This window comes from Molothrus ater, chromosome 19 (assembly GCF_012460135.2).
Source record: "Molothrus ater isolate BHLD 08-10-18 breed brown headed cowbird chromosome 19, BPBGC_Mater_1.1, whole genome shotgun sequence".
Taxonomy (NCBI): domain Eukaryota; kingdom Metazoa; phylum Chordata; class Aves; order Passeriformes; family Icteridae; genus Molothrus; species Molothrus ater.
Window position 1 is genome coordinate 11,790,648 of NC_050496.2, and position 24,941 is coordinate 11,815,588.

Below are 24,941 nucleotides of genomic sequence, written 5' to 3' on the forward strand. Positions count from 1 at the left end.
TCCCAATGCCAGGAGCATCCCAGCACGGCCCTGCCTCCAGCGACAAGGTGTGGCACAGCTGCCTCCATCCCCCCTGCCATTCCCAGCTGGAAGCACACAGCAGCTGTGGGAGACTGGGGGAAGCAGGGGGCATGGAGGAGGGGGGGGGTGGGACAGGGGATGATTTTTATTGACTTCCTTAATTGCTGTAATTAAAAACATGTAAAGAATCCTTTTTTAACGACTTTGCCATTATCATTAGTTGTTAGCACAGCTGCCTTATTAATTTCTCATTATCCTCCTGATTTGTCACTGCTCCTCAGGAGGTGTTTGAGGGGATGGGACTGGGGATATCCCAGAAGCAAGGGGTGACAGAGAGGGGCAGGTCCCTTTGGGGGACAGAGCCACCATCCCAGGCCTCAGCACTGCCATCTCCTCCTTAAATCTCACCAGCACCACCCCAGGGATGCTCTGATGTCCCTGCCAGCGTCATCCCAGGGATGCTCCAATGTCCCTGCCAGCGTCACCCCAGGGATGCTCCAATGTCCCTGCCAGCGTCACCTCGGGGATGCTGCAGGTTTGCATGTGCTGGCCACGATTGGCACCCACAGCGGAGCTGTCCCCCAGCGGCGGGAGCTGGGTGTCCCCGTGCGGTCCCCGCGGGGCAGGACGGTCACTTACAGGCCACCTGCACCTCGGTCTGGCGCTGCAGCAGCGCTCCCATGCGGTTGCGGACGATGCAGCGGTAGAAGCCGGCGTGGGTGCGGTCCAGCGAGGTGATCATGTACCTGCGGGAGGGGAACCAGCCGTGAGGGGACATCCGTGTCACTGTCACAGCCCCCGGCGAGGCTGCAGGTCCTGCACACCCTCCCGATTTACTGCACATGTGCCAGCAGCTCCTTTCCCCGAGGAGGCGCATGTAGGACATGGATGTGCGTGCAGGCTGGGGGACACCCCAGTGTCCCTCACTGCCACACAGGGACTCGCGGCCACCCACACTGGCCATGCTTCCACTGTGCACAAGCTGGTGACCGTCACCCTCCCGGTGCAGGGGCTGTCCTGAGCCCTGCCCCTGCCCCAGCAGTGACGCTGCGTTCTGCTGGTGTCACCCAGCCTGCATCTGAGAGTGGCCAAGTCCAGCACTGCTCCGGTGAATCCCGGCTGAACCCCCCCTTATCACCCTCCCGCCTGCTCTTATCAGCGGCCAGCGCCAGCAGCCGGTGAGCAGATAAAGGAAATCACCACATCTCCCCTCGACTGCCCCCCGAGCATCGCCGCGGTCCCCAAGCCGGACCCTGCTGCCACCAGCGCTGTCCCCAGCCCTGGAGCTGCAGTTTCATCCCCCTGGAAGAGCCGGGGGAGCCTCCGGGGCCCGGGCAGGCGCTGCAGCCTCGCTGCCCCCGACGGGGAGCGCTGCGAGATAAAGCAGAGTGGGAATAAATAAAGCAAGCTCAGCCCTCCTTGCCCAAAAATCTAATCTTGCGTTAAAACCCGCCGCGGGCTCTTTCGGCAGAGCTTTGTTTGCTCTTCTGAGAGCCGAGCGTAAATTAAACTTTCATAAGACCTGAGGAGCGCGTTCCCTGCGCATGGCAGAGGGTGACAGGGGACACGGGGCTGTCCCCTGGCCCGGCGGGACTGTCACCAAAGCCGCGGTGACACCAGCCGGCCACCCACCCACCCACGCGGCGTGCCGGGGTCACCCGTCCCCGCGGGAGGAGGAGGAGGAGGAGGAGGAGGGAGGTGCCCTTTGGGAACGAGACCTTGAGTGTCACGGCTGATATTTAAAAACGCTCCCCAGAGGCTTTAAATAAGATATTTCAATTCCACGGAGCTGTCAGGAAGGGCTGCAGACGCCAGGAGTAATGGGCCCGCTCTCCTTGCCGTGTCCTCGTTAATAAATCACACCGTGACTCCCGAGCACACGCACGCCCACGGACAGATGGATGGACGGACACACAGCAGCACAGAGACACGTGTGGCCCCAAACAGACTCATGTCCTCGCTGCCGTGTCCCCTCCAGATGGGGACAACGCAAAGCCACCAGCTCTGGCACAGCCTGAGGGACACAAACGGGGTCATAGGGAGCACCTTTAGCACAGGCCTGGCAGCGCGGTGTCCCCACAGGCAGGACACTCCATGGGCACAGGGAGCTGTGTCCCCAGCCCAGGACACTCCATGGGCACAGGGAGCCGTGTCCCCACGGGCAGGACACTCCATGGGCACAGGGAGCTGTGTCCCCAGCCCAGGACACTCCATGGGCACAGGGAGCCGTGTCCCCAGCCCAGGACACTCCATGGGCACAGGGAGCCGTGTCCCCAGCCCAGGACACTCCATGGGCACAGGGAGCCGTGTCCCCATGGGCAGGACACTCCATGGGCACAGGGAGCTCTGTCCCCATGGGCAGGACACTCCATGGGCACAGGGAGCCGTGTCCCCAGCCCAGGACACTCCATGGGCACAGGGAGCCGTGTCCCCAGCCCAGGACACTCCATGGGCACAGGGAGCCGTGTCCCCATGGGCAGGACACTCCATGGGCACAGGGAGCTCTGTCCCCAGCCCGGGACACTCCATGGGCACAGGGAGCCGTGTCCCCATGGGCAGGACACTCCATGGGCACAGGGAGCCGTGTCCCCATGGGCAGGACACTCCATGGGCACAGGGAGCTGTGTCCCCAGCCCAGGACACTCCATGGGCACAGGGAGCCGTGTCCCCAGCCCAGGACACTCCATGGGCACAGGGAGCCGTGTCCCCAGCCCAGGACACTCCATGGGCACAGGGAGCTCTGTCCCCAGCCCAGGACACTCCATGGGCACAGGGAGCTCTGTCCCCAGCCCAGGACACCCCAGCAGATCCAATTTAGGGGGCCTGGTCCCCACACACGGGAGCTGGAGGAGTTATTGAAGCAGCAGCACTCGCACACACACCTCAGCAGCTGAAAATAGCCCGGAGAAAGGAAATCAATTCCCGGCGCAGCCCAGCCCGCAGTCATCAACCAAACCGGCACAGACTTTGTTCTCCCCGCTCGCCTTCCACCGAGGCTTTCATCCAGGAGCGCTCGGCTTCGATTTCCTTCCCCCGTCGCTCCTGGCTGGGAGGGGCCGGGGATTGATTTCACCCCCAATGTCGCCCTCCTGTCACCCCTCACAGGGGATGCGCTGCAGGCAGGAGGGGGGGATGCCACCCCACCCCCAGTTCGTGCCACGGCTTCGTGGCCAGGGGTTCCAGGGCCTTTGTTCCACGCGAGGAAGGAGCTGCTCCAGCTGGGACCGCTCCCGGTGGCTTTGTCCCCCCGGCCGGGTGGCTTTGTCCCCCCGCCCCCGCTCCAGCCGGGACCGAGGTGAAGCTGGCCCGGCTCCCGGCGCAGCCCTCGCTGCTGACTCCGCTGTTCCAGGGGTTTGTTTGGCTTCTCTGTGAAGACGGAGCTTGACAGGGCACGGTCCGTGGGGAGCAGCGAGCGCTGACCCCCCCTGCCCCGGCAGGAAGCGGCTGCGCCCCGCTCAGCCCCGCGGTCAGGAGGGGGCTCCGGGGGCAGGAGCCCCGTGCCCGGGGAGCCGCGGGTCTGCAACAGCAGCTTTGGCACCGGATCTGTCTGACAGATGGATGGCTGCACGCTGGGAATGACAACCTGTCCGTCCGTCCGTCCATCCATCCATCCCCGGTCCCTCAGCCGGGCAGGGCACAGCAGCATGCCCAGCTCCTGGCCATGCCCAGCTCCTCATTGTGCCATCCCTCAGGACTGCCCCCGTCCCTCTGGCACAGCCGGGCCCCAGTCCCGGCTGCTGCTGTGGTTCTGTTATTGAAGGGTTGTCCATCCTTTTGTCCATCCATCCATCCCTGATCCCTCAGCCGGGCAGGGCACAGCAGCGTGCCCAGCTCCTCACCGTGCCCAGCTCCTGGCCGTGCCATCCTTCAGGATTGCCCCCATGCCAGCCGTGCCCCAGCCCCGGCTGCTGTCGTGGCTCTGTTGTTGTAGGGTTGCTGAGGAGCGTGGGGCTGACGCTGCCGAATTATTCTTAGATTGAGGGGGTGGAGAAGGGCCGGGAAAAGCGGCAGCCAAAGGATTTGATCCATCAAATTGAAAGCCAGAAGAGCGCAGAAATCTGTGAGGTTCCTCCAATGCCGCCCAGGAACAGCAACAGCTGGATTGGATTTGGGGTGGAAGCAGCACTGCCACAGTCCCCTTTGATTAATATCCTGCATAACGACTAATTAATTCTGGAGGGGACGCGTGTTTGAATAGTTACTGTGGGATAATGAAATGTCAAGTGAGCATTAAAACACACTTAGCAGAGGTTTAACGACTCGAAGCATCCGAGCAGTGTCCCGGCCCCTGCTCCGGGCCAGCGCTCGATGAGGCTGCGAGGCCCCCCTGGAGCTCCATCAGCCCGGCTGAACTGGGCTATTGGATCTCAATTAGCTCCCGATTGGAACGGATTCTCTTTGGATCCACGTGGCCGCTGCCTCTCCTCCTGCCCGGGAGTGTTTTCCCTCCCTCGGCCGTGGGAATTGGCAGCGCCGTAAATCGCTGCCTCAATTGGCCCTGCCAGAACAATGAGCCATTTAATAATTAATGCCCGTGTATTAATCAGCCTCCTTCCTGCAGAGCAGGGACGGAGCGAGCCTCGATCCGTGTTGCGGCATCCGGAGGGCTCTGGTGCATTGCTGAGCACGAGCTTGGCCACCTCCCAGCCCCGGGGGCATCTCCCGCTCCGGCAGTCCCTGTCCTCTCCCCTCTAGGATCCCAGCACGGAGATTCCCTCCTCTGCCACCCCTGCCAGCCCTGACACTGCTGCCGTTCACTGGCACCACTGCCCCGTGCCCACATGCCAACGTTCAAGTGTCCCCAAAGTTCCAAACAAGGCACAGAGACGGGCAGGAGCCTCCCCTGGAGCACAAACATTCCTAGGAAAATCATCCCCCGTGCTGCCCATGCTCCTCACCAGCACTCCTGGGGCTTTGCCGCCTGTGGTGGCACCAGAGGTGACACCAGAAGTGACACAGGCCAGGCTGGAGCCACAGTAACCAGGAAAGCCCTGCTGGGCTCCCACCCAGCCTGGCTGCAACCCTTCCAATGTTCTTCAGCTGCCGTTAATTAACACATTGCATGGTAATTAGTTCCCCAAGGCAGAGGGATGGGCTTCACACCTGGGCTGGCAAAGGGTTGGGCCCACCAGAGCAGGGATGAGCTCCCAGCAGCAATCAGGGGCGATCCATCCTGTTTGCCCCAGGCCTGGCATTTTCAGAGGCTCCTGCCTCCGTATTTTACATAATTTGGGGACAAACTCTGGGCACCAAACCCATTTGGGATCCTCACCAGGCCATAAAGGCACCTCAGAGTGCTGTGTGTGCAGCCAGTTGTGTCCCTGTACCCCCAGGGGACACCCCAAAACAGCCCAAGGGAGGAGCAGGGCTTGGAAGAGCCCCAAATCTGCCCCAAATCTGGGTGAGCCCCCACAGAAAGGAGAAGGAGCTGGATCAGAGGCACCACGTGCTGGAAAACCCACCCCAGGGCTGGCATGGGATGGCATGGGGAGGCTCAGCTGTGCCAGCCCTGCTTGGCAGAGCAGAGCTGGGGCAAAGCCAGCCCGAGTCAGAGATGGAATGCCACTGTTCCAAGCTCCAGCAAAGGGGAGCTGGGCTCTTGAGAGGAGGCAGGGAATCCTTCAGTCGCTGCTGGACGCCTGCACCAGCTGTGGAGGCCATGAGGGGAGGCACGAGGGCTGATTTAGGAGCCAGAGGATGCATCTCCACGGATGGGAGTCTGTCCAGAGGTAATCTATGTGTAAGGTAATTTCCAAAGGCAGCAGGACTCGATGCAGCCCTTAATAGGACAATCTCATGTGATAAATTACCAGCCCCAACTAATCTGCATGTTAAATTTCTTGTATGAGAAATAAATATCCTCAATTCACCAGAGAAGCGCTTCCCTTCCGAGGATTTCATTAAAGACATCAAGCTGCCTGATTTGCATGCTGTGATTCCTCATCCCAGCAGCTCCAGAGAGCCCAGCACAGGAGAGATCCTGGAGGCACAAGCAGAGCTGGGCCAGGGCACCCAGCTGAGAGCGTGGGCACCCAGGCTGCTGTCACCTCATGGGCACCAGAGGGGAGTCCCTGTGGGAGGGAGCAGGGATCTCATGGCAAAACAGCCTCGTGTACCCCGTGCCAGCAGCAGGGAATGGAGGGAGGGGAGGGCAGGTGGTCCCTGATCCCATCCCGTCCAGCAGAAACGTTCCTGGGATCGCAGATCCATGGGCACACACAGAGCCAGGTGATTCCTGAGCCCCCACAGCCCCAGGGATGCTCCCAGGGGAGGATGGCTCCACACACAGACAGACAGACAGACACACACAGAGCCAGGCTGATCCCTGAGCCCCCAGGGGAGGATGGCTCCACACACACACACAGACAGACACACAGACACACACAGAGCCAGGCTGATCCCTGAGCCCCCCAAAGCCCCCAGGATGCTCCCAGGGGAGGATGGCTCCACACACACACACAGACACAGAACCAGGCTGCTGCTCAGTCCCTCGGGGCTCCCTCATCCTGCTCCATCCCCCAGCATCCTCCTAAGGGAAGCAGCTCTGCATGCTCCTGGATCCAAGCTGGGATGTTCCATCCCCAGGGATGCTCCGGGGGGTGAACCCATGGTCACACACAGAGCCAGGCTGGTGCCCAATCCCCCCAGTCCTCCAGGGGGGATGGCTCCACAAGCACACAGCCCCGGGCTGCTCCCCAGGCCTTTTGGAATCCCTCACGTCTCCGAATCCCCCGGGATGCTCCTCGGGGAGGTTGGCTCGGGATGCTCAGAGAGCCGAGTGCTCCCGCCGTGCTCCCCGGGGATGCTCCCGAGGGATCAGCTCCAGGCACAGGCACCGCCGCTGCCCTGCCCGGCTCGGGGCCAGGGGCAGAGCCGGCCCGGTGCCCACCTGGCCCTGGGTGAACGCCGGGAGCCGCTCCGGTGGCGGCGGAACCGCTGCGGGAAGGAAAGGGCGGTCGCCATGGAAACGCTGCCAAACTGGGAGAGCGGCTCCTTCCCTGGAAACGTGGCTGAGCTCCTCCGACCACCCCGAGCTGCTCTGACCACCCTGAGCTCCTCCAACCACCCTGAGCTCCCCCAACCACCCTGAGCACCGAGCAGGGCAGCTCCAGGGGGACGGGGGGACAGCCAGCCCCTGCCCACAGCCCCCCAAATTGGAAATGCACAAAGGCCACTGGGGCCAGAGGGATGCCCTGCTCAGGAGAGGGGCTGGGGAGCAGCAGTGAGGATGATGAGGGTGGAATGCTTGGAGACACGGCCCTGGCTGAGAAACACGAGGTGAAGCCACTAAGCCTGGCTGGGAGCTGGGAGCTGATGCCACCAAGGCTGGCTGGGGACCATGAGTGATGCCACCAAGCCCAGCCAGCCCCCACAGCACAGTGTCCTCTCCAAACCCTTCCTCATGGGCACAGCCAGACTCTGGGAATGTCCTCCTGTCCCTGGACTGACGGACACACAGCAGCACCGAGCTGGGAGGGACTGATGCACCCCAAACCCAGAGCCATCCTCAGCCCCACATGGCCAAGACCATCCCTGAGCCTCCCTGGCCATCAGCACCAGTCCTCCCCTCTCCAAGGATTACTCTGTTTCTAAACTCGTTAACTTTTAATTACAACCTTCCCACTGCCTGAGCGGGCTGGCTCCGCGCCACCGACAGCTCTATTAAAATTCAATTTCTGCCCATCATAACTAATTTTGGTCCTTCTCCTTCTCACCAGCAGCCTCCAGTGCCAGGCACGACAGCCAAGCCCTCGTCTCCACTCTCCAAATCCCCACGGAGCCGCAGGCAGAGCCAAGGGATGCTGGCAGGGTCCAGGGGGGCCCAGCAGGGATTTGGGATTTGCACGGTGCCTTCTCTGCTCCGTTGGCTGAGCTGGGTTTGTTTGGGTTTTGGGTTTTCCCCACGTGTTTGTTTGCTTGGGTTCTCGCTTCCTTCCTTAATCCTTTCTGCCTGAGTGCTGGAGCTCGGGGCTCCAGGGGAGGGGAGGCACCTTGGAGCAGGGATGTGGGGATTCAGGGATGCAGGAATGCAGGGGATGGAGGGGTGCAGGGATACAAGGATTCAGAAATGCAGGGATGCAGGAATGCATGGATTCAGAGATGCAGGGACGCAGGGATTTGGGGATGAAGGAATGCAGGAAGGCAGGGATTCAAGGATTCAGGGATGCAGGAATGGAGGGATGCAGGAATGTGGGGATGTGGGAATGCAGGGATGCAGGAATGCTTGGACTCAAGGAGGTGGGGATGCAGAGATGCAGGGATGCAGGGATACGGGGATTCAGAAATGCAGGCATGGAGGGATGCAGGAATGGAGGGATGCAAGGATAGAGGCATGCAGGGATGCAGGAACTCAGGGATGCAGGGATGCAGGGATGCAAGATGCAAGGAATGGAGGGATGCAGGAACTCAGGGATGCAGGGTTTCAGGAATGCAGGGATGTGGAGCTGCCTGGCATCTCAGAGCACAGACACCACTGCTGGGCCCTTTCCTTCTGAAGGGTCAACTGAGGCACAGATCAAACCCAGGAGAAACTCATGAAAAGGAGGCAGAATGTGTGGTGTTACATTTTGACACCACGTACCATTTAAATAAAATGTGACACCACAAGAATGCCCATTCTGGGTTTGGAGGTGACCCTCAGGCATCCCAGCTCACTCCCAGGGCAGAGCAGGGCCCGGGATCCAGGTCCTGACTCCTTTCCCCTGCCTGGGAAAGAGCTGCATCCCCAACAGGGAACTGAGGGGCTCAACAGGTCCCCGAACCTCCACACCATGACAAGGGACAAGGGTGTCCCACAGGGCCCCCAGCCAGGGACTCAGGGCACTGCAGAGCTGCAGCCACCACGCTCAGGAGGGGACAGTCCCCAAGGAGGGCCCTGGCTGCAGGATCCCAGCAGGGCACAGCCATCACCCAGCCATGGTCTGTGCGTTCCCAGCATCCCAGAGCAGCCCCAGCGTTGCTACAGCAACACGAAGCCTTTGGATTCGATGCTGGGAAGGGGGAACGGCTTGTCTCAACCTGAATTATTGATTAAAACAGAGAGGATGACACACACACTCACGGGAGACGGCGAGAGGTGCCCGCCTTGATTTAAAGGCCATCTCCAAGGGGCTGGAGTCTCTCCGTGCCAGGAGCAGTTGGCACAGGGGGCTGGAGCTGGGCACTCTCCCACAGGGAGCCCCGGGGGCTGTGATGCACAGCCCAGTGTTGAGGTGTTAATCTGCTTGTGCAAACACCTCCTCCCCGCTGCTGACCTGCTTAAAGTCCCGTTTGCTCTGCAAACACAGCCACAGCTCCGGGGCTGCCAGGAGCTGCCTCTGTGCCACCTCCCAGGATGGCAGCCCTGGCACTGGCACCTGCCAGGGACCAGCATGACAGGCAGGATTTGCCACGGATGCTCGGGAACGCTCAGAATCCAGAGTCACCGAGGCTGGAAAACACCTCCAAGGTCATCGTGTCCCAGCTGTGCCCCATCCCCACCTCGTCCCCAGCCCAGAGCCGAGTGCCAGCTCCAGTTCTCCTCCAGGGATGGGCGCTCCAAACCTCCCTGGGCAGCCCCTGCCGAGGCCTGACCACCCTTTCCAGACTCACCTGTACTCCAGGGAGAACTTGGTGAGCTCCTGGCTGTTGTGCAGCCACTTGAACTCCAGGGGCCAGCTGCCCTCGGCCATGCAGGTGAGCACCAGCCGGTTCCCCTCCAGGTGCACCTGGCTCCGCACCGGCTCCGTCTTGAAGTACGGGGAGACATCGTCTGTGGGGAGAGGAGGGAGAGGGATCAGGGCCCCACATCCCACAGACCCATGGAGCACTCAGCACTGCTGCCCCCGGCAGGGCATGGAGCAAAATTATTTAATTTAATTATTAAATTTAATTATTTAATCCTTCCCAGCCCAAAGCATTCCATGATTCCCTTGGCATCACCCTGCTGTCACCTGGCCACCCCAGCCCCCTTCCCTGTCCCTTGTCCCCCCCTGAACCATTCCAGCAGCCCATCCACAAGGGCTCAGCCCGCTGCAGGTTTATCTAAGCTGCTGCTTTGCTTTATTCCCAGCTCCCTTTGTAGCATCTCGGAGCTTTTAACTCGGGGGGTGAAGGGGCGGAGGGGCTGCGAGCCGAGCGAGGCACAACCACTTACTCCTCTCCTGTTTTATTTGCTAAGTAAAACTATAAATCGAACCACACAGCTCCATTTTCTGCTTAACAAATGGAAGCCCTTTTACTTCAAAGGCACATTCATATTCCCCAGCAGCTTTCAAGTGCACGTTCAATCACAGCTCTGGGTTTTTTCTTTGGGGTAGGGCTCTGCTTTCTTGTCTGCTCGAGCTGAATTCCTGCCGCGGATCCCTGTGAGCGGCACCAAGGCAGTGCCCACCACCCTGGGGGTGTGACAGGAGTTTGTGGGAGCCAGAGACACCCCCAGAGCTGCACTGGGGGTCCCTCTCCTCGCTCCTGGCTCCTGCACACCCACATGGAAATGCCCAGGGGATTTACACCATCCTGCCTGGCAAAGGGCAGGCACGGCGGTGCTGGATGCCAGGCGGGTCATTAGGAAGGGAAGGAGCAGCTTGTGGCTCGTTCATTTAATCTTCCTCTCTGACCTTCAGCAGCACCAGCTGGAAGGGGCAGCCCTCGCTCCTCCTGGTGTCCCTGCCTCGGATCCAGGATGGATCCAGGCACTGGGGCATCAGGGCATGGCAGCCCAGCACGTCCTGGGTGGCACAGGGGCAGAGCGATGCCCACAGGCAGCTCGGTGCCCTGGCTGTGGGGTTTGGCACCACTGCTGTGATCCTGACCCGTGGCCATGCTGTTCCCTGGCCTGGGGGGCTCAGGGCAGCCCTGCCACCCTCAGGGTGCCCAGGAGTGGGGACAGAGGTGCCACAGGGCACACAGGAACCCCCCAGAGCAGGACCTGTGCCACCTGTGCACGCCACGTGTCCCCACACCACGGCAGAGCTTGACCTGCAAGGCCGGGGCATCACCCACGCCACCCCAGAGACTCTGGGATTATGGCAGTGCCCAGATGGGGACGTGGCACAGCCAGATGGCAGCTCTGGATCCAAACACCTCCTGCATGAAACCAGTAAATGAGCCATGCACCAGACTGGCATCCACTGGGCACGATGCAGCTGTAGGGAGCATCCAAGCACGGCACCACGGGCTGGTCTCCAGGGAATGCTGATCCCCAGGGAATTCTGGTCCCCAGGGAATGCTGATTCCCTCAGGACCACCAGGCTGTGCTGGAATTCTGATCCCTCAGGACCACCAGGCTGTGCTGCCAGTGCCCAGCTGAGCGTTCCAAGGGCACAGTGGGACTGAGACTTGGTGTGCCCAGTGCACCCCCTGCACCCAGCGCCTGGGAGGCCCCTGGGAGGTGTCCTGAAGGCATTTGGGAAGCGTTTGGGATCAGGGTGCTGCTGGTGCACCTTCCCCTGGGCCCGCCCGCCGCTTGCATCCATCCTAATTTGATTTTAAGCAGCTAAGGCTCATCACGCTTTGAAGCGCCCGAGCCATCTGTTCTGCATTAAGGGGTGAAAAACGGCGCAGAGGAGGAGAGGCGGCTCCTAAATCCACACGGATGGGATCGTTCCGTGCTGATCCGCCCGCCAAGGGCACAGCGGAGCGGCCGCCCCGGCCCCGGCCCCGGCCGTGCCCCCAAAAAGGCAAACCCAGCCCAGCCACGGCAGGGAACAGCGGGGCGGGGGTCCTGAGGGTCCCTTGGGAGGGGTGAAGGTGGCACGGAGCTCGGGTGGAATCTTCCTCACCCTCCTCATCCTCCTCATCCTCCTGGGAGCCCAACCCAGTGCCAGGGGTGGCTGGAGGAGAGGAGGGATCCAGGGAGGGGAAGGTGGCTCCTTAATTCCAGGTCTCCAGAGAGGTCTCCAGGGACAAGACCAGGTGTTCCTGGTGTCCCCAGGGGGTGCCACACCAGCTCTTGGGGGGGACAAGAGTGGGGAGCCCCAATGCTGAGCAGGGCCGTTCCCCTCATCACCAGCCCCTTCTGCAGCCCCCCAGCCTCAGTTTCCCTCTCCAGCTGCACCAGCCGTCCCAGCTCTGCTCCCTGGGGACAGCTGCACTCTCCCACCACCCCTGGCAGGCCCTGGCACCACCAAATCCAGGCTCATGGAGCTCTCACCGTGTCACCACGGAGCTGGCACGGACCGGGGCTGCCATTGCCCTGGCCCTGGGGGAGGGTTGGCGGTGGATGACAGCCACGTCCCCCCCAACACGGAAGGGTCATTACTGCTCATTCCGCCTCTCCCCCATCTGTTGTGACTGTTTACACTCCGCTTGCTAATTAGAGGCTAATTAGTTGGTGCAGAAATTCATCACTTTCCAAACACAGGCGGCAGCGAGGGGCGTCTCCGGCAACATCTGCACATCTGCCGGAGGCACGGGACACTGCGCTGCTCCTGTGCCACCCCCTGCCAGCCCCTGCCACGCCAGCAGTGTCCCCTCCGCAAAGAAAGGCGCCACCAAACCCCTCTGTCCCCATCCTGCCCTCGGGGTTGGGCTGGCAAAGGGAAGGGGGACAGGGACAGGGACAGGGACAGGGACAGGGACAGGGACAGGGACAGGGACAGGGACAGGCCCGGCTCTCTCCCTCCCCTGCCGATGACAATTTAATGCCAGGCCTTTAATGCCAGGCCCTGGCACGGCACTAATCCCGCCTAATGGGATCGCAGCCTTGGCCCCCGCGCTTTAGTTACATCAGGGCCGGGGGGTTTGGAGCCGGGATGTAGGGCAGGGCTCCCTAAGAGCCGTAATGGATCCTAATTCCCGGCCCTAATGGGCGAGCCGGGCACTAAGCTCCCCTCTCTCGGCCTCCAAATCCCTCCTGATGGGAAGGGACGGGGAGCTTTCAGCCGGGAGGGGTCCCGGAGGGGCTGCCAAGGGCTCGGCTCTGCCCGGCAGCTGCTGCCAGGGGGTGGTGGGGACGGGGGGTGCAGCCCCCTCCTGTTCCCGTCCCTCTCAGGGGCAGGAGATGGGGGCAGGAGATCCAATCCCTCAGGCGCCCCTGGCCACCCCCGAAGCTTGTGGGACAGCCGGGTCCCCTCCTGCCTGGCGCCACCACGCAGGGGACAGTACAGTCCCCATGTCTGTGCCAGCCCCCCTTGGGGTGACATCCAGTCCCACCCACGGCGAGGTGACCGGCCCGTCCCTGCTGATCACCACGACCCAGGAATCCCAACGGAGCTGATGCCCAGCAGGACCTGGGGGATGTCCTGGAGCCAGCCCAGCTTCACCTGCAGGCTCCAGGTACCCAGCAGAGCCCAGCCAACACCAGGCACCAGCACCTGCCTCAGGGAAAACAGCTCCATCCTCTTCCTCCTTCCCAACAACCCTTCTTTGGTCCCACCAGGATGCAGCCCTGGAAGTGTCCCCTGCACTGCCCACAGCCTGCCTGGGGCACAGAGAGGGGACAGAGCCATGTCCCTGCTGCCCCCACAGCTTCCCAGGGCCCCCCATCCTTCCTGGGAACAATCACCACACAAAAAGGAGGATGCCAGCCTGAAAAGGAGGATGCCAGACCAGTAAAGAAGGTGCCAACCTCCTCCAGGAGTGGTGGCACAGCCAGCTGGCACTGCCACCACAGACCCCCCAGCACAGGGAGATGGAGCTTCCCAGAGCCCCCCCCATTCTTCCTGGGGCATCATCACCCAAAAATGAGGATGCCAGCCTGGAAGGGAGGATGCCAGACCAGTAAAGAAGGTGCCAACCCCTCCAGTAGTGGTGGCATGGCCACCTGGCAGTGGCACTGAGGAGCTCCTACCACAGCCCCCCCCAGCATGGGGAGATGGAGCTTCCCAGGACACCACCACCCAAAAATGAGGATGCCAGCCTGGGAAGGAGGATGCCAGCCCACTAAAGAAGGTGCCATGAGTGGTGGCACTGCCACCAAGCAGCTCCCACCACAGACCCCCCCAGCACAGGGAGATGGAGCTTCCCAGAGCCCCCCATCCTTCCCAGGGCACCATCACCCGTAAAGAAGGATGCCAGCCGAGTAAGGAAGGTGCCAGCCCAGTAAAGAAGGTGCCAACCCCTCCAGGAGTGGTGGCACTGCCACCTGGTACTGGTACCAAGCAGCTCCCACCACAGCCCCCCCAGCACGGGGAGATGGAGCTAAATCTCCTCGGCATCAGGCTCTCGCTGGCTCCGCAGCACGAAGAGATTAAAAAACAATAAAGAGAAAGCGAAACCCTCCGCTATAATTACCAGCCTTTAGCCGCCAGCGGAGGCAGGAGGGAGGGAGGCAAGGAAAAAAGGGGGGAAAAAGAAACAGAGGAGAAGAAGAAATCCACTAAAATTTTAATAGGAACCACTGCATTTAATTTAACGACACATTTTTTCAATTACCAGAATAATTGTTTTATTCATAAAACGGGTTTCAATAAGAGGGTAATTTTCCTTTGTTTTTATTATTCATTTGTGGAACATATTCGCCGCGCGGGTCCTCGGCGCCGCCGCAGCTGGGGGGGGCTGGGGAGGGGGGAGCATCACCCACAGCCCCCCAAAAACAGCACCCATGGGGACCAGAGTGACCCCCAGCAGCCCGGGGGGGGTCACAGCCTCAGGTGGCACAAGGAGAGGTGGCCCCAAGGGATCCTTCATGGCCATCCCAGGGGTGACAGGGATGTGGTGGCCCTGGGGACAGGTGAATCCCTGCCCACGCAGCCACCCCTTGGCTACAGCCCATTCCTGGCTTGTCAGGTGCCAGATGAGCTTGGGAAGCATCAATTTGTCAGGGGGTGCTGGTAAAGCCACCAGGAGGATCCCATGGCCCTCGTGTCCCCGAGGGCACGGAGCCACCGCCACGGCCGGGCACGGCCCCCGTGGTGCCCCTGGTGACACCTCCCGGGGTCCCTGGTGGTGGTGGCAGTGCGGGGGGGGTTGGAGGCTCTCTCCAGCGCTGCCAGAGCCATTAGTATTCCTGAGACACGGCTCCAGCCCCTTCATAAAAAGCAAACACGGAATTGAAATGCCGAGCGCCGCCGGCACCTGGGGAGCCACGGAGCGCGACGGTGCTGCCAGGAGGGACCGAGGGGACAGGGCTGAGGCTGGGGGAGCCAAGGATGAAGCCAAGAATGAGTCAGCGAGGTTTGGGAGCCTTAGCTGAGCCCTGCTCGCCCTCCTCCCAACAGCTGGGCAGGGGCAGGGCAGCCTGAGCCACAGCCTGCAGCCTCCGAGGGGATCCCAGCAGGGCACACGGCTCCATCCTCCTCATCCCAGCACCACCACAGCCCAAATCACAGAGTCACCCAATGCCAGAGGGATTTGGGTTGGGGAAGTGCTTAGAATCCATCCAGTGCCACCCCTGCCATGGCAGGGACACCTTCCACCGTCCCAGGCTGCTCCCAGCCCTGTCCAGCCTGGCCTTGGGCACTGCCAGGGATCCAGGGGCAGCCACAGCTCCTCTGGGCACCCTCACAATAAATAATTTCTTCCAAGAGATCCCTCCCAGCGCTGACCCTTGGTGCTGAGCCCAGCAGAGCCACAGGGACACCCAGCTGTCCCCTGCTGTCCCCCCAGGCTGGGATGCAGCGGTGCCAAAGGCACCTGGCACAGTCCCACCCATCCCATTCCATCCCATCCCATCCCCAGGGACCAGCCCGCCTGCCCCACACGCCCCCACCCACGGCGTGGCTTTTGATGTGGCTTTTTTTGCCCTTTTTACTAAGAAAAAGACTTATAATTGCAGATGTGACCATTAAATCCTCCCAACTTACTTTGTTCCCTTCCTTCCCTGCTTTCCCCTCCCTCCTTTCTCCCCCCACTGAGACCAAGAGCTTTAAAACTCTCCTTCTGGCTATTAATTAAAAGCAACCTCTCCACTGCCGTGAGTGTACTTGCCATAAATTAATAGCAGCCTTCTTAATCAAATCTTATCTCCTCTCGGAGCGCGGGGCCGGGTGGGTATCCCAGCCTGCCCAGCCATGAAATGCAATTCCCGATGCTCCAGTGGCCTCGGCAGCCCGGCTCCATCCCCTCCTCCCTGGCTCGGGCACCTGGGCGGGCTCGGAGCCTCCACCTGGGCCGGGAGGGAGGAGAGGGGGCCCGGCCACCCTGCGCGGAGGTGGCTCCCGGAGGACACGCTCCATTTCTCAGCCATTTACCGCGTTTATCCGCAGCCCCTGCGGACGGCACTCGGCTGCCTGAATTATTTAGGAGGGGGTTCGGCGCTTCCGAGGCGGCGGGAGAGCCGTGCCGGGGAGTTCTGCTGCCGGGGATGGGGCTGGGAGGTGGTGGGGACAGGGCGCAGCATTTGGGGGGTCAGCTCCTGGGCTGGTGAGCTCACGGTGCTCTGCTCCCAACAGAACATTGGAGAGCATCATGCTGCCATTCCCCCATCCCTGTCCCACCAGGTTTTCCTCCTCCCCACCCATCCCCAGCCCTTCCTGTGAGGTGCCGAATCCCCGACCCCACAGAATTCCCAGAGAGCAGGGACAGAGGGGGACCTGGATGTGGTGTCCTGCAGCTCCTGGGGCTGCTGCTCCAGCCCTGTCCTTTGCAGTGTGGAAAACAGCTCTGGAGATGATTTTCCTTCTGATCTCTGCCCCTCGGTGGGCTGAGAGGGGCACGGGGGGCTCGGGGAAGAGCTGGGAGGCTCCAAGGCTGGCACCCAGTGCCCTGTGGTGACCCTGCTGCTGGAACACATCTGCCCTTGCTCTGGTGCCTCTCGGAGCTGCTCACAGCTCTGGGAGCTGCTGCTCTGCCCTGGGGAAGGGGCACGGGCAGCGCCAGGGGCTGCTGGCCCTGGGCACGCTGTCCCCTGGCTCAGGTCACAGCTCCTGCCCAGCTGGAGATGGGCAGCTCCTCTCCATCCAGCCCCCCGTGTACTTGTGCAGCTGCTTTGGCACCTCCTGACACGGGAAAAAGGATTTCTGGGTGATGGGGAGCTCTGGGGATGTGGGAACACCTCCCATAAAGGGTGCAGGGATGTGTGTCCCTGACCCCAGGAGGGCTGGCAGAGGAGGGGGCTGGAGCTGGGCTCACCACCCCAGAGAGGAGCTGGGCTGAGCCCAGAGCTCCAGCACTGCTGGGCCACTCCCTGCGCTCCCTCAGAGGGGATTTGGGGTTCCCTACATGCCCTAAGCCGATTGCTGAGGTGTGGTAACTGGATTAAGGGGGAGGCTGAGCAAAGGCAAACCTGGAGGAGCTGCTCAGCAGAGCACGGCTCCCGCCCGTGTGACACCGCAGGATTTGCAGAGCTGCAGCTTAAACTGATTTCCATCCCCTAAGCCTCTGGGAAGGTGAAGCTGCCAGAGGGACGTGGGCTCTGCCCCCTCCTCACCCCACAAAAACCCCGCAGGGCCCCACTGTGGGCTGGCAGAGGGGTCATGTCCCCATGGCGACATCCCACAGCCACCCACGTCCTCACCCAGGCACTGGGGTCACATCCCCACGTTGGTCACCACGGCCAGCCCTGCCTGTGACACTGGGTCACATCCCACAGTCTGTGACACTGGGTCACATCCCCACGTTGGTCACCACAGCCACTCCTGCTCATGGCACTGGGTCACATCCCACAGTCTGTGACACTGGGTCACATCCCCACTTTGGTCCCCACAGCCACTCCTGCTCATGGCACTGGGTCACATCCCACAGCCACCCCAACCTGTGACACTGGGTCACATCCCACAGCCCATGGCACTGGCACTGAGACCTCCAGGTGACCCCACAGCGCCTGGGGGAGCAGCACAGTGACCCCAAACCCCCACAGGGCCTTTCAGCACCCAGCAGCCACCCCTGGTGACAATCCCTGCTGGCAGCAGCCACCGCCCGGGGCTCTCGGTGACATCCCCGTGGGTGACAGCCCTGTGGGTGACAGCCCTGTGGCTAATCCAAAGTGACCACTGCAGGGCACAGCCAGGGAGGCCACGGCCTCAGCACCCCCTCCCTGGCAGCAGCCAGCACCCCCCAGAGCCTCCCCACAGCCCTGTCCTGGGGCACAGGTGACACCAATGGTGACCACTGTCCCTGCTTGGGGATGCAGAGCAGCCCCTGAGCGATGCCCCTCAGTGCTGTCCCCTCCTCCTGCGGTCCCCAGCGTGGCACTGGTGTCACCTGCGGGCTGCAGGTGTCACACCTCATCCATCTCTGCTGGAGATCTGTCCTGGCATTCCTGCTCCCAGGGTGGGGGTGGAGGCTGTGGCGGTGATTCCTGGAGCTGGCAGTGCTCAGGAAAAGCCCAGGCAGAGACCAGGAGCCCAGCCAAGGTGGCCCCGGCAAGTGGAACATGGCCAGATCTGTGCTGGCACTGCCAGCAAGAGCCACCTGCACTCAGTGGCTCTGAATGCCCACCCAGAGCATGGCAGCCCCATGGATGGATGGATGGATGATGGATGGATGGATGGATGGATGGATGGATGGATGGATGGATGGATGGATGGATGGATGGATGGATGGATGGATGATGGATGGATGGATGGATGGATGGATGGATGGATGGATGGATGGATGATGGATGGATGAATGGATGGATGGATGATGGATGGATGGATGGATGGATGGATGGATGGATGGATGGATGGATGGACAGACAGATGGATGGATGGATGGATGGACGGACGGACGGACGGACGGACGGACGGATGGATGGATGGATGGATGGATGGATGGATGGATGGATGGACGGATGGATGGATGGATGGATATCCTCCTCCCTCCCTGCATCCCACCAGGCCAGGCCACTGGGACACCCCAGCCACGCTGCCATCTCCCCTTCCTCCTCCCACATCTGTCTCCAGGCCCATACTTATTTATTTATTTGTTAATTAACTGCTGTTTCCATAACAAACGCTCCGGTTTCTCCCAGCCTCCAACAGCCCTGGGGCTGGATTGTTAACTAGGATTTTAATTTGTTAATTAAAAGCAGGATGGCTCCATAACAAGCTCTTCTTCCACAGCCGGGGCTCTTGGCGGGCTCAGGGGGCCACGGGCAGCCTCACCATGCCCAGGTGAGCCTCTCCAGGGATGGGGGACGTGGGGAGGGGGCAGCCCAGCTCCCCAAGGACCAGGGGGGCTGGGAAAAGGCTCAGAATCTCCTGGTGCTGGAGATGAATCCCCTTCCCCTGCAGTCTCATCCTGGCAATCCTTTCCCCAACAGCTCAGCAGCTCCCAGGCCGCGTCCCCGGCCATCAGGGTCCCAAAGCTGGTGACATCAGAGGTCCCAAAGCTGGTGACAAACCCTCCTCTGCCCGCTGCAGCAGAGCCAGGGCCGTGCCAGCATCATCCCCTCAGGCTTCCCATGGACCACAGCCCGGGACAGCCCCCCTGTGGCACTGGGGACACAGCCAGGTGACAACGTGGGTAAGGTAAGGCTTGAAACGCTCCCCGAGCCAACGGAGAAACATCAGCCCTGGCCGGGAAACAGGGATTTATTCACCCCCTCGGCTGGGAACAGAGCGGGGCTGTGTGCTGCCCATCCCTGCCGCTGGAAAAACCAACATTTCCCTCCCGGGAAACCCCAAACAGTCACAGACAAACACAAACACACACAAACACACACAAACACACACACGGCCGCCTTGTGCCTGCCCAGCCCCGGGCCCGGGGGGGCACAAGAGGAGCTTTGTGCTCCGAGGCCCCGGGCAGCCCCCGCGGAACCGGAGTGTGATCCCAACCTGGCCCCGGGGCACCGAACTCCAAACCAGACACGGGGAGCTGCCAGGAGCTGGAAGGGACAAGGGACAGGAGCCACATCCAGCCAAGAGGGGACATGGGACAGGAGCCACATCCAGCCCAGAGGGGAGAAGGGACAGGAGCCCCCCCAGACCTGGGGACACCCCCAGGACTGCCCTGCTGCTGGTGGCACTGACAGACATTGTCCTGCTGAGCCCATCCCCGCACAGGACAGAGCCCCATCCCCAGCTGGGGATGTTGAACGAGGCTCCGGACTTAACTCCTTCCCCAGCAAACTCCTTGGGACGGCAGAAACGCTCCGGAGCCCGCGATTACGCGGCTCCGCCGTATCTGGGTCACTGCTGTGAGTCACGGACACCCGGAGAGTGACTCAACGCTATTAGAGGGGCCGGATCCTGCGGCTGATTCTCCCGGGAGAGGCTCCAAAGCGCGGAGGAAGGGAAGGATGGACGGACATCACCGCCAGACCCCCCCCAGCAGGCAGCGGCCGGACGGTCCCGGGGCAGGAGAGGGATCAAAGTGCATCCCCATCCTGCACTTCAGCCCTTCCCAGCCCTTCCCAGCCCTTCCAGCCATTCCCAGCCGAGCCCGGAGTTTCCCCACATGGATTTGGCAGGAACAGCTCCACACGCAGCTGCCAAACGAGGCAGAGGTCCCAAGAACCCGGACACTGTCCCCAGTGCCACCCACCCCAAGGAGTGACACACAAGCCCGGGGCTGGGTTTGGCCCCATGGAACACGCTGAGCGCATCCTCGAGGAATTCCTGGAAGGACACACACCACAGCCCTGCGGCCGTGAAGGGCTGGGAAAGCAGAGCCACCACAGGCCTGCCCTGCCAGAGCCACAGCAGCACCTGAGATGTCCCTCCTGCCAGGGACACCCGTGTCCCACCCCAGCCCAGCCCCGCAGGATGCTCAGCAGACAGACAGACAGACAGACAGACAGACATACACACAGCAGCCGCTTCCCAGCCTGGCCCCGAGAATCCCAACGAGGCCCAACCCAAAAAAACGGCGGGGGAAGAAAAACAGAGGAGAGAAACCACAAGAAAAGCCCCGCTCAGCCCTTCCCAGGGCACTGACGCAATGGAGTCGCTTTTCTCCATCCCTTTTCCAGCCCCGCGGGATGGAAAAGGCTCTGCCAGGCCCCCCTGCCCGTGCCAGGCGGGATGAAGGCTCTGGAGGCCGGAGTCCTCCTCCCTGCAGCACGGCCCCGAGCCAGCGGGCCCCGGGCACTCGCCCATTTACTGGGGAGTTGCCCAGACATCCTTTTTCCTAAGTATTAATTAGTCGTTGCGTTGCTCACTTGAAACAGAAATAGCTGTAGCATGACGGCGAACATGAGTTTTCCTTGGAAAAGCTGCTTTTTTTTTTTTTTATTCCAAAGCTTTTCCTTCCCAGCCAGCCCTGTTGGCAGGGTGGGGGAAGCACAGACAGCCTGGCATCCCCCCACGGACAGCCCTGAATTTCCAGGGCAGCGCAGCAAACCCTGGTTCATGGCATTTATTCACACACTTGTGGCTCTCCCAGCCAGAGGGGCTTTTCCAGCCGGAGCCAGCGATTCCAGCCTGACGTGAAGCTTATGGGGAGAAGCCAAGCGAGCGAGAGTCCCCCGGGGAAGGGCTCCGGCAGCTCCGTGCCCTGCTCCCCGCACGCCGCTCGCTTCCACCGCCAGGAAAACCGAGACAAGGAGGCGATGAAGGCACCCATCCTCTCCCTCCCCGCCGGGGCCGGGTGCCGAGCGCTTCCAGGTGCGCAGCCGGCGGGGAGGGCTCTCCCGACGGCGGCAGAGCTCGGAGTGAAACCTCCCACCCTAATGAGTTGATTTTATTAGTTTGCGAATGCATTGAGAACTCATTATCAGAATAAACATCAGCTCACTCCAGCGAGCACGGCAGCGCCGCAGCTGCGGCCGCACCCCGGGACAGCCCGCGGGTCCCGGCACCCACCGGGGGGGCCGGGGCAGGGGTGCCCACCCTGCCAAAGCCCTTCGTGCCCTCCGTGCCATGCGGTTCGCTTCCCCCTTGCACTGCGGGGCTCCGGGTGCCCGCTGGAGCGGGACAGCTCTGAGCTCCGGCCACCCCAACAGCTCCCTTGGGAGCTGGGAGCTGCTGGAAGCGGCTCCGGCACCCTCGGGAGCCTGTGCTGGAGCTCGGGAGGGTCGGAAGGGCCCCCCCGGGACAGTCAGGGCTCGGAGAGCGCCGAGCCCGGGGCAGGGCTGTGGTGGGGCACAGCGGGAGCATTGTCCGGCTCGGCAGGACGCGCTCGCTCCCTGTGCAAGCAGCAGCTAATCCCATTTCATCCCCAGCACGGCCATCAGCTGTTTGTCAGGCATGCAGGGGGCGGGGTGCTGAAACCAGAGCTATTGTGCCCGCCGGTCCCAGCCCCCTCCAGCCGTCCATCCATCCATCCATCCATCCATCCATCCATCCATCCATCCATCCATCCGTCCATCCATCCATCCGTCCATCCGTCCATCCGTCCTTCCGTCCATCCGTCCTTCCGTCCATCCATCCATCCCAGCCCCACGCTGGGCCCAGCTGGCATCGTGCCCACGTCCTGCTCCATGCCCAGCCAGCCCTTCACGCTCTGCCAGATCCATGCAGGACCCATCACCTCCCTCCGAGCTCTGAGCCTGACCCCTGATAAGCCCAGGCAGGGAGGAAGAGGAGGAGGAGGGGAAGCACCGAGCGTCCCACCCTGCAGAGACCCCTGGGGTCACCCAGCGCTCAGTTTCTCCCTGCAGGGGACACGGGCTCCTGGAAGGAGCACAAATGTCCCCAAAAACCCCCAGCCCAGCCCAGCCCATGCCCCAAGTTCCTGGGGGTGGCCCTGCAGGATGGGGACAGAGGGACAGGTGCCCCAGGCCATCCTGTCCCTGCAGCCAGGAACAGGGAGCACGTGTGTCCCTGGGGAAATGCCCTGTGGATCCAGCAATTCCCACTTAAGGGGGTCCAAACCCAGCATTTCCCTTCAACAAGCTGAAGGAGTCCCACCCCTGGGGCTCCACACCTCACAGCCACCCCTGACAGCCAGAGTCCTGTCACATTCCATGTCCCTGTTCCACACAAGGCACAAGGGACACTGCTCCAAGCTACAGGCAGCAGGACCCTGCCAGACCCCCAACCCCTCCCAGCTTTGGAGACCCCAATGTCCCAGAGAAACCCCTCCAGGGCCCACAGAAGAATCCCCATCCCTCTCCCGGCCCTGGCAGGGGCACGGAGCTGGGAGGGCTCAAGGTTACAGCTGAGGACTGGCAGGTTGTGGGCTCACCCAGCAGTGCAGAAAGCAATTAGCTACCAGGGCTAAAATTAGCTCAGCGGCTTCTTCTGCTAATGGTCAAAGTCATCAAGGCTTCCCTGCACCCGGGGCTTCCTCATGGACAGGGAGGGAGGGATGGGAGCCAAAGGAGCAGCTCACGTGTGCCCAAGTCCCCTTCCTGCTGCACCCAGTGCCACTAGGCAGCAGGACACCACAGCCCCATTGTCCCCACCACCACCCCTGCCCTGTGCCTCAGTTTCCCTGCACCGCCCAGGCTGGAGGGAAGCTCCTGGAATGTCAGGGTGGGCGGTGGGGACAATGAGGGCTGGCAGGGAGGGAGAGTGGCTGCAGCACAGGGGACCCCAGCATTCCCGGAATGGCCACCGTGCCCTCCCTGTGGCCAGCCGGGATGCCCAGCTGCTGGCACGGGCAGCAGCTGCTCCTGGGGCCTTCAGAGAGTCATGGAATGGCTTGGAAGGGGCTTAAAGCTCTTCTTGTCCCACCCCTGCCATGGGCAGGGACACCTTGAGGTTCCTCCAAGCCCCCGTGGTGGTGACACTGATCCACATTGGGAGGTGACACCTCGGATCGTCCCCAGTGTCCCCAGGGGTGGCCCTGCTCGAGCCAAGAGCCCCCAACCCCAAGTCTCCATTCCTGGGGGCCCCATCAGAGCTGAGAGACAAAGGGGGCCGGGGAGGACCAGCTGCAGCCCGGGAATGTCCCCTGCCCTCGGCCCCCGTTCCCAGGGATCAGGTTTCCCAGTTCCCAGGCAACCCGAGCCCGGCATGGCTTTCCAGGCAGGCATTCCTGCACCCCCGGGGCTGGGGGGGCGAGGGGAGGGTGGGGCAGGGGCCACCAAGGGGGCACTGCCTGCCCGGGGCACAGGCAGGTGCTGGGACTCGGGCTGGGGAGAGGTGAGGCAGCCCTGGGAGAGGGGTGCAGGGCACACCCCCAAAGCTGGGAAATGAACGCCCAAAACTGGGAAATGAACGCCCAAGAGCTGGTCCCCAAACCCACGGAGGGTGCTGAGGGCAGTGCCCACGCCTGTGGCATCACCAGCATGCCCAGGGTGTGAGGGATGCCAGGGAGGGTGTGAGGGATGCCAAGGAGGGTGGGAGGGATGCCAAGTGGGGTGTGAGGGATGCCAAGGGGGTGTGAGGGATGCCAAGGAGGGTGGGGGGATGCCAAGGGGGTGTGAGGGACGCCAAGTGGGGTGGGAGGGATGCCAAGCATGGCCAGCACAGCAGGGAGCTGCTGCCAGCACATTCCTGCCTGCTGGCTGGGCAGAGTGATAGGAACACATCCTGAGGCTGGATCCACCCCCATGGATGGGGGAACCCCAACTCAAAGCAGCAGCCATGGGGATGAGGGTGGTCCCTGGCATCACCACCACACCTGATTGATGCTGGCACCACGGCCTTCCCAGCAGCTCCGTGCCATCCTCCACTGCACTGGCAGAGAAGCTCCCAGGACACCCCAGTGCCCCCCACCCTGAGCCATCCCAGCCCCTCAGGGCTCCTGGATCCCCTCGGCTGCTTTGGAAGTCCAAGGCCCAGTGCCAGGAGGCACCGGTGGAGCCACCAGCCCTGGCACAGCGGCGGGCACGGCGGGGGCTCAGCTCTCCCTTCGTTAGCACAATCACATCACCACTGACAGCAGCATATTTCTCCCCGGCCGTTTCTCACCCAGCCACGCGCCAGCCACTCGTTAACGAGCTTGGGGCAGTAACGAGGGCTCAGAGGGGAGGGCACCCTCCACCACCCAGCGGGTTCTGCTCCCACATGGTGCTGCCCCACAGGGCCGTTTCACCCCGGGCACTGCCTGTGCTGCTGCTGCAACCAACACACCCCAGACCAGTTGGTGTAGGGCCTACAGTGATGTGAGCGTGGCTGGAGCTCATCCCCAGGCAGGAACCAGCCACAGGCAGAGGCTGGGGACAAGGACACGGCTCGTGGAGTGGCAGAGGCAGGGTGACCCCTCGTTGCAGCCTCCCTCCTCGCGGTTTAACTATCGGCGCT

The 24,941-nt window shown here is 62.1% G+C and overlaps 1 protein-coding gene across 3 annotated transcripts in view; it reads right to left on the reverse strand.

Annotated features, from left to right (window-relative positions):
- The window catches only part of SDK2 (sidekick cell adhesion molecule 2), a 49,995-nt gene that overhangs the window by 21,297 nt on the left and 3,757 nt on the right, over positions 1-24,941 (reverse strand). The window contains exons 2-3 of one of the 3 annotated variants that reach the window (XM_036404778.2): positions 9,613-9,772; positions 661-767 (exon numbers count right to left, since the gene is read on the reverse strand). In XM_036404778.2, coding sequence (XP_036260671.1) covers positions 661-767; positions 9,613-9,772 — 267 coding nt within the window. Of the gene's footprint in view, positions 1-660; positions 768-2,903; positions 3,070-3,860; positions 3,920-9,612; positions 9,773-24,941 lie in introns of those variants that run through there. The other 2 variants (XM_036404779.1, XM_036404777.2) reach the window with 2 other exon arrangements.